The sequence below is a fragment of the Anastrepha obliqua genome, chromosome 3 (genome assembly GCF_027943255.1).
Source record: "Anastrepha obliqua isolate idAnaObli1 chromosome 3, idAnaObli1_1.0, whole genome shotgun sequence".
Classification (NCBI taxonomy): domain Eukaryota; kingdom Metazoa; phylum Arthropoda; class Insecta; order Diptera; family Tephritidae; genus Anastrepha; species Anastrepha obliqua.
Window position 1 is genome coordinate 140,101,158 of NC_072894.1, and position 12,800 is coordinate 140,113,957.

The 12,800-nt window shown below is 37.9% G+C and overlaps 1 protein-coding gene across 3 annotated transcripts in view; it reads right to left on the reverse strand.

Moving 5' to 3' along the window:
• LOC129242947 (hemicentin-1) overlaps positions 1–12,800 on the reverse strand; it is a 129,774-nt gene that overhangs the window by 54,484 nt on the left and 62,490 nt on the right. For all 3 annotated transcript variants that reach the window (XM_054879910.1, XM_054879908.1, XM_054879909.1), the window contains exons 16-18: positions 12,179–12,337; positions 5,572–5,654; positions 635–821 (exon numbers count right to left, since the gene is read on the reverse strand). In XM_054879910.1, coding sequence (XP_054735885.1) covers positions 635–821; positions 5,572–5,654; positions 12,179–12,337 — 429 coding nt within the window. The remainder of the gene's footprint in view (positions 1–634; positions 822–5,571; positions 5,655–12,178; positions 12,338–12,800) is intronic.

Sequence of the window (12,800 nt, forward strand, 5' to 3'; positions counted from 1 at the left end):
GGCAAAAATAAGTCAAAAACAAAAAAAATCGATTATTAAATTTTGATCACAGACTTAAATTCACTGCAGCAACACAGCTTAATAATTATTTTTTTATATTTCCTAAGAGTTTGTTTTTCTGTATTTTCGAAGGAGAAGAGAGACTTTAACATTTGAAATGCTTGGAAAAAAATTCTCAGTGTGAGAAAATACCCGGACAACTCCTTTAATTTAAGTCAAAGTGTAGTTTTATAATATAGTATTACTGATTATTGATTATAGTTAAATACAAATAAACATGGAATAAAATTGAAGGATTCTTTGCTGAAATTTCAAAATATGTGATAGCACTCGAGGTAGTATTTACACAGACATATAATACATACTACTTATTTCTCGCTTTGATGAGCTTCTGCGTATGAACTCATCCAAAATAATTTTCTATGTGTTTATAATATTATATTATAATGATAAAAAATGAATTTGTATCACTTGGCGCCTTTACCGCATTCTTTACTAACAACCCCTCATTGGAAAAAGTCGTTTCCAACATATCCAAATTACAAAACCAATTGCCGAAAGCAATAGACAACCCATTAACCCTTGCATATGTAAAATCTTGCAGCCTTTTATTTTTTCTGAATCCGCTACTTACCAGCCACTTCGATTTCACAAAACGTCCCCGGGCCGACGGTGTTGTTGGCGATGCACCGATAAGTGCGTGCAATCGCATAACCATCGTCCAGCACATAAAAACTCTTGTCCTTATAACCCTGGCGCTCGCCAGTGCCCAGCCATTCGGCGCTGTCATTTTCCGCTTTAATTGACCATGAAAAATCAGCCTGAAATAAAAAAAAAGAAAAATGAAAAATAATGACAAATACAAATAAGCAAATAAACCAATAAATGAATAAAATTCATGACTGCAAGGCTGTAGGTGTGCACAAATATAGCTGTGTTTGTGTTGAAGTGAGTTTGGGTGTGCGTGTGCAATACAGTGTTTGCATTAAAACGTTTTTGTCACTGTTATCGAAGCGGTTTTTATTACCATTGGCATTGGTGGTGGTGGTTTGTGTTCGTCTTTTTTCGGTGGGTTGGTTATAAATACTCGATTGTTTGATTAAGAGTAAGCCGGGCAAAAAGTGTAAATATTTTAATGCGTTTATGTACGTATGTATGTGTGTGTATGTATATCAGTATGTGGGTAAACTTTCATATCCACTCAATTTCTTGCATTCAGTGAAGTAAATTTAAATGCCATTGCGTATGTATATAAATACATGTACACAAATAAGTACATTTGTGTGTGTATGATTGCGCGTATGTGCCGGAATGTAAACGTTTTTTGATAACTCACTGCAATAGTCCTTGGTGTACCATATGGGAAATTGGCTTACACTCTTGTTGACAAACAAAATTGCTGTCGATTATTAAGTAAAATTTAAAAGGATTGTAAAATATTTAGTCTTCACAACTGTGATCCCTGCCGGAAATGGCGTAGTTGACTACTGTGCATAACGACGGCGCAAGTTTCAACAAACGAAATTTAGTCAGTAAAATAGCTGAAATTGTATATTTAAGTTCGTCAACAGTTCAGCTCATTATTGAACGCCTTATGCATGAAAATCGTGTGGTAAATAAGGGACGAAAAGCCCCAAATAAAATCTTGACAGGTAAAGACTGTCAGTGGTTAGCTCGTCAAGTGAAGAAAAATCCAGTAACAAGCGCTCCAAAGTTAACTGAAATTGCCAAAAAGGATTTAGGTGAGATTGTTATCCAGAAACTGTTCGAAAAATACTGAGGGTGGAAAATTTGGTAGAATAGCACTTAATAAATTTTACGTAAGTGCCAGGAATGGATGTAAGAGATTGCAGTTTGCGCGTGACCATTTAATTAAAGCCCCAGCATTTTGGAGGACCAAACTTTTTGCAGGCAAGGGAAAAGTAAACTTATTTTGCCCAGATGGCAGACTTTTTATATGGCGTGAAGCGAATAACCCCGAAATGTGTGACCTAATATAAAACATGACGGTGACAACGTTATGGTTTGGATATGCTTTGGAAATTTGATCTTTATCGAAGGAACAATAAAAAAATATGTTTATTTAAAACGTCTGCAAGATAATTTGGTTCGAAGCGCTAGAAATTACAATACAATGAATTATAATAGAAGATGACTTTCACTCTTATCAAGTGAACGACTCTAAGCACAGTTCACAAATACCTACTATAAACAGGGTTAATATTTACATGTCGGCACATTGTTGAAACTCCTGCACAATTGCCGACTTTGTACGTCATCCAAAATTTGTGGCCGGTTTTGAAGAGAAATTTAAGAAAATATGACATACATAATAAATCTGACCGTAAAAAAGCGATTCTTGAAGGGCACTTATTTGGTCCAAAATACATGAAAAAATTCGTCGGTAGTCTTCAAGCGGAAGTTTTAAAAATTAGAAATTAATTGTTGCGCCTTTTTAAGTGTATCATTCAAGCTGCATCGTGAATTCTCTGCTTTTAGTTTTTGTTTTGCATTACAATGAAATGAGTGGACCCTTTTTTTGAATTTTGCGTTGTGAAATGAAACAAAACAAATGAAATATAGAATACCTTACAGAAAAATCAAAACCAGAATGCGGTTTGCCGCAACTAACCAATGATACAACCATAACACTGGGTTAGGGTGCAACTAATCCTGTTGACTATTGTGTGGAGGAACTATGAATTTCAATAGGTTATTTAGTACTAGAATTACAGCTCGTCGTGAGTGCGTTGACAATACATCAGATGGGAATAACCGCTGACGATTTTTTATTGATGGCTCATAGCTTGACGATAAAGTTGGCTTTGGCGTCTACTCTAAATAGCCAAAAGTAAGCATTTCGGTTCGTCTTCCTAATCACTCTAGCATATTTCGGGTAAAACTGTAGCCTTTAATGAGGTAGCTGTCTGGTTAGGCCGAAAATGTGGCTACCTTCTGAGAAATCAATATTTATTCTGCTAGACAAGCATTACTCGCAAATGCTCTCTTAACGAGATGACAGAATATTTCCGCATCAAAATGATATGGGTGCCAGGGCATAGTGACATACCAGAAAATTGTAAGGGAGACAAATTAACGAGGGAGGGCACTACCACTCGCCTCCCTCTTGATAAGGAGATTGAAAATATACCCCTCTCAACCTACAAACTGCACGGCTACTTCAGCAAACACGGGAAGGCTTGATAGTATGGCATGTAGCGCTACAGAAAAATTTGGAAAAATGGGACGTCAGACGTTCAAGGGCGCTACTTAATTCAATTTTTTCAGGTCATAACACATGAGCGCAAAAGTCCCTATATACTTTTAACGTTCGTTCATAAATTTTCATTGCTTCCAAAAATTAAAATTTCTGAACCGACTTGAGCGAAATCCCCGCCGAAGTGCCAATCAAATGGCGAAAGAACTGAAAATATCTGACCGCATCATCCGCCACATACGGAAGATCCAAAAGGCGCACGAACTCACACAAAAGCACCAATAAGTCAGCCTTGAGAGGGCGAACGAGTTACTGCACTTGGCCAAAAGCGGTCAATTTCCGAACTTTGTGTTTTCTGACGGGAAAATTTTTCAAATTGCGCAATTCGAAAACTCCCAAAACGATAGGGTTTATTTGACCGACCATTTATATGAGAGTTTGAGTCATCGATTGACCACCAGGAGGCAGCACACGCTACAGGTAATGGGTTAGGACACTGTAACCACAGATTCGCGCTCTCCAAGCATTTTCATCGAGCCTGGCGTCAAAGTAAATGTGAAATATTATCAGGAAAGTATTCTGGAGGTTGCTTTGAAGCCGTGGGCAGACAAACATTTCGGTGGCAGACCATGGACGTTTCAACAGGACTCACAAAGCTCGAGTGACCAAGAATGGCAAAAAAACAACATTCCGAACTTCATAACGTCCACACAATAGCTCTCAAATTCACCAGACGCGAATCCGATGGATTATTATCTTTGGGTCAGTTTAGAGAGAAAGGTCCGAACTAAAACATCGAGGAGTCTTGAGTCTCTTAAGGTCTCGAGGAGCTAAAAAATGCCATTGTCCGTGAGTGGGTCAAAATACCTACAAGTCACACTCGGACGGTTTGCGATTCGTTTCTGGACCATTTCAAGGCAAAAGGTGGTCATATCGAGCAAAAGTTAATTGATTCTTGATTTTGTATTATTATCACACATTTTTTACTTGGAATTGAATAAAATCTCAAAGTGCGGAATGGAATAAGTAATTAATGCAATAAGCAGATAGCTAAAATACTGAAAAACTGAAGGTTTAGTGATAATGAAAACCTTATTTTAATCACCACTAAAAAATTTGTGGTAGTACAAAATGCCCAACCCTAAAATCTTAGTACTGGCCTATACGAGCACATTCTACAACTTCCTACTTATAATCGATACACTCATAAGAATTTAAGAACTCTGTAGGCTTATGTTATTCAATTTCTTCTGAAAGCGAAAGGTTAAGAAAAAAATACTCTAGAAGGGACTTATAAAAATTGAATGCCGCTTAAATACGCAAATATGCAGGTACGTTGGTTTAAGTGTATTTGCATACATATCTACATACGTTCCGCTGCGCAGCATTTGTATGGGTGTGGGTGTGGCAGGTTTGCAACCTTTATGATTTTCGATTTTTGTTCCCCACCTACAAAGTAATATATGTACACATGTATGTATGTGTGTTGGTATGTTTGTAAAGATTGTTGTTTGCGTACTTGCATAAGCGCATAGGTATACATAAGCATTACACTCATACCAATACAATTGCACTTGCAGATGTGTGTATTTTGAGCACTCCTGAAATTGCTGTGGCGCGTTAGTGCGTTGGTGCTTGCAATTGAAAAGCTATCGTTTTATGGCTCTTGCAATAACAACAGCAATAAATCGAGACAATAACAATACCAACAACAACAAAGCAACGACAGCAACAACAACTAGCACACCAGCTCACGCAACAGTTGCAATACTCGTGTCAGCTGAAGCATACGCCAGCCCAAGCAACGAGTCCGGCAGTTTCACTCGTTCAGGAATACAGCCATTCAACCAGTAAGCCACACACACACACTAGCACGCATCCAAATGTAGGTAAAATAAAACAACTGGTGTGAAGCTCGTCCCTTACTGGCACTTTCCACGCATCAGTGCACTCTTGCTTGCACATATCCGATTTCTCTGTATTGAACTCAAACTATTCGCAGCTCAGCTGTACGTCACTGCGCAGTCTGTGATGCCGCTCACATGCAACAATCAGTAGCGTTAACGAAAAATAACGCATGCATTGCATACTTTACAGCATTCGTGTTATGGCAGAAGTCGTTCTCTGTTGGCAACGTTGAAAGCTACGAAAAACTGGGCTAGCAACCTGCTACTCACACCACTCACTTACTGTCATTGCCTGCATTGTGGATTTGTGAAAGGGGAGCTAGAGTTAGCTCCAATGTGTGGTTATGTAATGCAAATGTGTGCACATGAGAATATTTTGCGGTAGTGCTGGTAGAGTGTGTGTGTGTGCGTGTGTGCGGTTATGTTTTTGTATGCTTGTGCGCTTACCTCTACAGGATTTCCGAATGCTGTGCAAATTAGTGTATCCTGGTCATCGATCTCGTGCCTTTCAATTTCGCAACGTGGCTTAACTGCATGCAGACATGCAATCAGCAATGCCAAAATATAAAAGAAAAAATCGGCAACGGGAATATCAACATCAGCGGCAACGGCAACAGTAACAGCAAAAACCAAAGTATCGTTGACGTTTGCAGCAGCAGCGAATTTGTAGTCAGCGATGAGTCCCAAATGCATCGAAAAATTGATGAAAATAAAAGAAAAAAAGAAAGTCAGTTGTGAATAATTTAGATTTTTTTGTGTTTTACAGTTATTGTGCAATTAATATAATGAAAATGTATAGACCCTCTTTCTAAGGTATGTAGCTCCTATGAATTAAAAAAAAACAAGACTAGCTGTGTTACTAGAGAACATGGGCTTATTGAGAAGCTTAGAAGATCTACGTTGCCATTTTGTGTAAGCTTAAAAAAAACTTAAAAAATTTTCACCAAATCCTTTAACTTTTCTAACGCAATCTTTAGAAAAATTTTGAGTATACAGTTTTACAAAACATTGAATTTTCATGACAAAAGTACGAAATTTCGCTCAAAAACCACTTTGATTTTTAATAACTTTTTCCTGGCGGGCTTGAGTGCTTTCTTCTATATAAAAAAAATACAAAATTGATTGACAAATTTTGACAACTTATTAGTTACTCATTTAATTTTAGTAATTTTTATATGAAACTATATTTTGTTCTCCAACAAAAATACACAAATTCAAGCTTCAGCGCCAAATGATAGGACGGGCATGATGAAAGTATTATAGAGCCTTAGTTTTGTTCTTCGAGAGAGGACTTTACTACTCAGTTGCCTACTTAGCCCAAAGCAGCAGTTGTTGGCAAGAAAGTTTCTAAGTTGGATTTCAAGGCTAACAATGTTATCGGTGTTAATACTGATTTCTGGATAAACAAAGTCTTTTACAACCTCGAAAACATAACTGTCAACAGTGTTGTGGGTACAGAAGCGTGGACGATGACAACATCCTATGAGGCGTACCTTGCAGTGTTTGGGAGCAAGATTCTGCGAAAGAGTTTTGGAACTTTCTAGAGCAAGGCCTCCTTTGTGTTGGAAAAATCAGGTGGCGAAGGAGGCTTCACTTGGTGCTTGTTGCTTCACTTGGTGCTTGATGCTTGTTGGAATAAGAAAGAAACGACTAGTGCGCTTAGTTAAATTCGGTCAGAATCGCGTAAGCGGTTATCGCACCAAACAAGAAGAAGAAAAGCAAAGCATCTAATTTTTCAAACACAATTTTTAAAAAACTTTCGGTTATGCAGTTTTATAGAACATTAAATTTTGATACAAAAAAAGTGCAAATTTGAAGTCTCCCAAAAACAGCGTTGATTTTTATTAATTTTTTTTCTGGTGGGCTTCGGTGTTTTCTTCTATATCCAAAACTGTCTAGCAAAAAAATAATCAAAAGCCAATGCCACTTTTCAACCTCTTGAAAATTCTTCCCTATTATGTCAGAATCCAGTGCTCTAATAAGCGAAATTAGCTAAAAATTCTGATTGAAAACCGAGAAATTTTGACGAAAATGTTTTAAATTTCGCTTTTTTATTTGCACAAAGCTTGAAACTTAGATTTGTGTGATTTTTGTAGTAGAATGAAAAATGATTAAAATTAAATAATGTATATAGATAGGATTCTCTAATTCATAGTTGGATCGTAGGGTGTCGATAACTCCTCTTTGCCATTGAACCAGGTTTTGTTTAAGAGCTCTAAGTTCATTCCTAGTCTTTTTCGAAGACCTCATTTCAGTCTCCGTTGAACGGCGCCGGGTAGTTCGTGGTATGTCTACATTTCGTCCTATCTGTTGGAAGAGATTCCATCGCAGCGCCTTTATGGCATCGCAGCTGTCGTCACTTTTTCTCAGAGTGTGTCAAATTGATTGCCATTTCCTACTGCGGATTTCAGTCGCCACATCGGATTGATTAGCTTTTCTCAGTAGTTTGAAGTTAAATATAGTCCGATTCAAGCACCGATTAATGAAAGTTTGGAGACGCCTTGCAATTATTGCGTTGACCTTCCACTTCATACCGCCGTATAGCAGGACGGACTTGATGTATGCGTTGAAAATTCGCAATTTGATGTGCGTAGTTATGTTATGATTTTTCCAGAGCGGTGCAAGAGTGCCGAACGGTGCTTTGGTTTTGATAGTTCTGCTTTCAATGCCAGTCTCCTTTGCTCCATCAGCGGCGGTCATACATCTCAAGTAGCAAAAATTATCCATGTTTTTAAAAATCTGGGCTCCCATTACCAAGATTCTCATGAGGAGCAGTTCAGATTAAATTTTTTAATTAAATAAGAAAAAAAAAAATGAACCTTTAAAACGCTCAATAAATCTCTGTGCTATAGTTTTTTAAAGCAGTTAAGACATCTGAGCATTTTGCTATATATTCCTATAGCATAAATCTCCATCTCTAGCTGTTTAATTGTATCGAGCCGAACTTTACGGATATTTAAAGTTGACATAAGACTTCAAAAAAAGCCCCTTCATAGTTTTGTATTTGATGAAATCGGTTGTGTGAGAAAGAGAAAAATTAATAAATTTGCCAGTACCACAAAGACTAAGGGGAAACGTCGTCACTGGAGGCCCAAAAATGTGTGCTGTTAATGAAATGGTGAGTCGTGAATTGACCGATTCCCTTCTGGTAATAAGGATATCGAAAGTGAAACACGCTCTGGTAGGTCTGTCGTCAAAAAAATCGTACACTAAATATCATAAAAATCGTGCCGTCAAACCGGCAAACGAACACTTATTTTATTACCCAGAGTTGTGGATTAGCCCAAATACCGTTAAGAATCCGTTTCATAAGTCTAACTCAAGAAGAAGCTCCTTGTTTGGGTGACACATGAAAAACATAAAATAATCTTTTGGGCCGAATTTATAGCTCCAATTCTTATTGCAATAAATGTATTAAGCAAAATGTTTAAGCGGGCGATTAAAAGAGGTTTTCTTACGAGAGCGACAGCCGGAAAAGGTCGTGGTGAGCTTTGGATTAATGGTCAATAAGTTTTTGTTGTGCGTTCGATGGGATTTGAAGGGAATCGTTTAAAAGGCGACCAGATAACAAAAATAGTTTGTGTAATTCTTACATTTCCGCAAAGTTCAAAGTTACTAATGACATACAGCTGTTAAAATATTCAGTAAGGCTCGTCATTTTATTGTGCATCGTCTCCTACTGGCCAATCGTGTGGGAATCATTAAAAAGTATTATCAAAATTTAGGCTCAGTTAAAAATATGAAGATTCGGATTTTGAAGAAGAATTATATTTTTGAACAAGCCCTCTTTTTGGCTCAGCAGTATAAATTCGAATCGGATCTCTATTGTAAGTCACCTACCGGAAACCCATACCAGAGTAATTTGAAGCCAGTGACCAGGGAATTCTAGTTCGACTCTACATTGTTGTTATTCATGTGGTTGAGTATTTATACTTAAATGATCTTAATTAGTGACTAACGCCGTTTTATTACCACTGTTTTTTTTAAGACAGATCCATTTCATGGGATCCAGGTATAACAGAAACTTGTTTATCCCTATATCTGAGATTTCATTAATCTGCTGTAGGAATGGTTTACCAAAAGAGCGAAGTCTTGTTGTGGCTAAGCCTGGACATTCTCATAAATAGTGGAAAAAACGTTCCTTCATCCCAGCCAAACAGCTTCTGCAGATAGGATTGAAAGGAAGGTAGAGTCTGGCTGCATGGTCCCCTAACTTCCAGTGTCCTGTGAGTGTTGCAATGATGCGTCAAATGTTTGGGATAGAGCATCCTAACAGATAATTTGACCTCTGCATGTTGTTCTTGCTTTAGTATATCCACCTTTTTTGGGTTAAAGCATAGTAGAGTGAAGCAGTGTATGTTTTTATTGTGTTGAATGGTGTAGCAACCGCCACCGCTTTTGTTATGTCTAGAGCCGGATATTTTCTTGCTAGCTCATCTGCTATCTCGTTACCTTCTATATTTCTATGACTGGGCATCCATCAGATTAATTTGAAGCCAGTGGCCAAGCCATTCTAGTTCCTTTTTACACAGTAAAACTAGTTGTATGAAATGGAATTGGAGTCTAAGGCCTTGATAGCTGCTTGACTGTCTGAAAGTTTGCTGCTCTTGCACCAATTCCTTTGTGGAGTTTTTTAGTGATTTGCATGTTTCTCTGATTGCTAAAAATTCTGCCTGGAACACGCAGGCATAGTCAATAAGTCGAATTGATTTGGACTTGAAATTGAGCGGCTCCCGCACCACGGTTCATCTTAGAACTGCCAGTATGGATTACAATATCGAATTTACTAATCACCTTCGCTTCCCTCCATTCTGCTCTCTCTGGAAAGCACACCGTAAAATCTTGCTAATACTTGTGTCAATAATATTTTAAATTCTCCTCATTGCAGTCCTCAGTTAATGCCAATATAGATATAACAGGCTTCTGTTTTACCGGCAATTACGGCCTAAAATGATCCTATTAAGGTAGTTTGTAATAAAAAGTAATCTTCTGCGTAACCGCAAGGCAAAGTGTGCAGTCTCGTATTTTCTATAACAGCATTGCACAGCCATTTTTCCACATGAAAACCGTTTATTCTACAGGGTAGGCCATTTAAAGCGGGCCCATCTGGCAACCCTATAACTTTTGACAGGAACGTCAGATCGACTAATGACATAGCGCGTTGGAAGCGTCAGTCCAAGACAATTTTTACCATGGAGCAGTACACTCCAAAAGAACGCGCTGAAATAATTAAGCTTTACATCCAAAATAACTTCTCAATTGTGAAAACTCAACGTGCGTTTAAAAAAAAAAATAAAGTTAAAAGTGCGCCATCCAAAAGCACTTTACAGCGTTTATACGCAAAATTTATTAACCACGGTAGTCTCAGCAATACCAGCCACGCATCCAGACAACGTACACGACGTTCTGCTGAAAATATCGAGGCTGTACGAGCCAGTGTTGAGGAGGCTCCGCGAACATCGAGTTATCGTCGTTCGTGCCATGATACGCGATTTTGTTATGCCAATCATCGAAGAAAATGACATGGAAGGCTACTGGTTCCAACAGGACGGGGCTACATGCCACACTTCACGCGCTACAATCGATTTTTTGAAGCCATTGTTCCCTGGAAGGTTGATTTCGAAAAATGGTGATTTTCCGTGGCCACCGAGATCACCAGATTTGACGCCACCGGACTTTTATTTGTGGGGTTATCTGAAATCCAAGGTATACATCAACAAGCCAAGGACTCTAACTCAACTTAAAAACAATATCCGACGCGAAATCGCCGCCATACCGGCCGAAATATTGGCCAAAACGATGGAAAACGCCGAAAAAAGGACACATTTGGCCATCAAGGCCAGAGGCAAACATTTGAAGGATATCATTTTCAAAAACTAGCTGGAACAAATCTCCTTGAATCAAAATAAATGATTTTTCATATCAACACAAAAAAAAAATGTTTTTTTCAATGTTTTTTTTTCAGAAACAAATGGGCCCGCTTTAAATGGCCTACCCTGTATTACGCACATATGGAGCTGAGAAAGGACGCCGGCTACAACTTAGCGCCATTTGAGGACACTTCCGGTCAATTTGAATTGTATGGATATGATTTAATTTAACAAAATACCCAAACTAAGCATAAAAACTTTTAACTATACTTGAATGGCGTTACAACTTTTCAATAATAAATATTAAATGGGCTTATCAAAGCGTGACCAGTTTCACACCTCGATAATCGCACATCGCCACTAAACGCAAACCTTACGTCTATTTGTGGCTGTGGTTGTGTATTTGTGTGCATATCCCATAGCATTGTTAAACCGCAAAACTGTTTGTGAAATGTTTATCGGATACCTTTTTTTTCTTTGCTCAAATATGTAATATTAACCAACCAAATAATATTACAGAATGGAGATATTAGGAAAAAGTGGCAGGCAATCATTATGCAACATGCAGCGGCATTCACTTCGTTTGTATGCTGAAAATTTTGATGGCGCGGTCGGGGGTGTAGTACACAAAGGAAATAACAATTTTGTGGCTATGACTTGGCAACAATTGCTGAAAAAGGTTCAAACAAAATCTTTGAAATTACTCTGAAAAGGAAAGTATCAAAATGGAAATAATCATAAAATTCGTGGAATTGTTCGGACATTTTCAAACACTTGCCACCATTGCCATGGCATACGCTTGATAAGCCACCAAATAAAGCAAATCAAGGGACATTTTTAATTTCCATATATGTGTATGGATATGTGCATATATGTGTGGATTGACACAAATAATTCTATAAGCAAGCATACACATACATATGCCTGTTGTGCGCTGTGTTGGAGCACATAAATCCAGCTGTGTTGGGGTTATGAGCAGCCATCGCACAATGCGACATCAAATATTTTTGTATTTTTTCTTTTTTAACATTTTCAAAGCGGGTAGATTAAAATTGACATGTGACAATTTCATATTGGTTGTAATTTCAAAAGCGTCCCTTTTTCTATGGAATCTGCTGCTATAATAAGTTCGATTGAAAAGCTAAAAATGAAATTTACTAAACGTTTGAGAAGTGTCCACTTACATTGTACGTCGATGAATGTTTCAGCTGTGTTCTTGCCATGCTTATTCGAGGCGACACATGTGTAGACGCCCGAATCATTGCGTGTCATTGGTGTGTTGATGATTAGAGCTTGATCTTGTCCGAGTTTTGTATTGTTGAATATCCAATTGTAGTGCGCGCCTGAAAATTGGAAAATAAATTCATTATATTACAAAATTGATTTTGGGGTTACCATTTGTATTAGATGAAATAAGAGGGCATAAGTGTTTCTGGTTGCGAGTTGTTCCCCAAATGCCAGTACTCAAGTGTGTATGTGTAGCTTAATTTAAAAAAATTTTCTCCAACGCAATAATTTGTTGGTAAGAGGAAGCGACAAAAATCACGTCTTTTTGTAAGTCAGAAAAAATTGCATACGCACGAAAAATCACAATTTAAGTTTTTAAAGCTTTGTATCTTGGCCTTGTCCTAGATGACAAGCATAGCAGGAAAACTTGTCCAAAGCAACAACGACTCTGAGGATCTGCAAACGTCTAGCAGGAAAAGCCTAGAGTTGTAGCTCAAGAGTTCTTAGATGGGTGTACATCAAGATAATAAGACCAGTGATGGCATATGGAGCGGTCGCTTGGGCATCGAGAGCCACTCT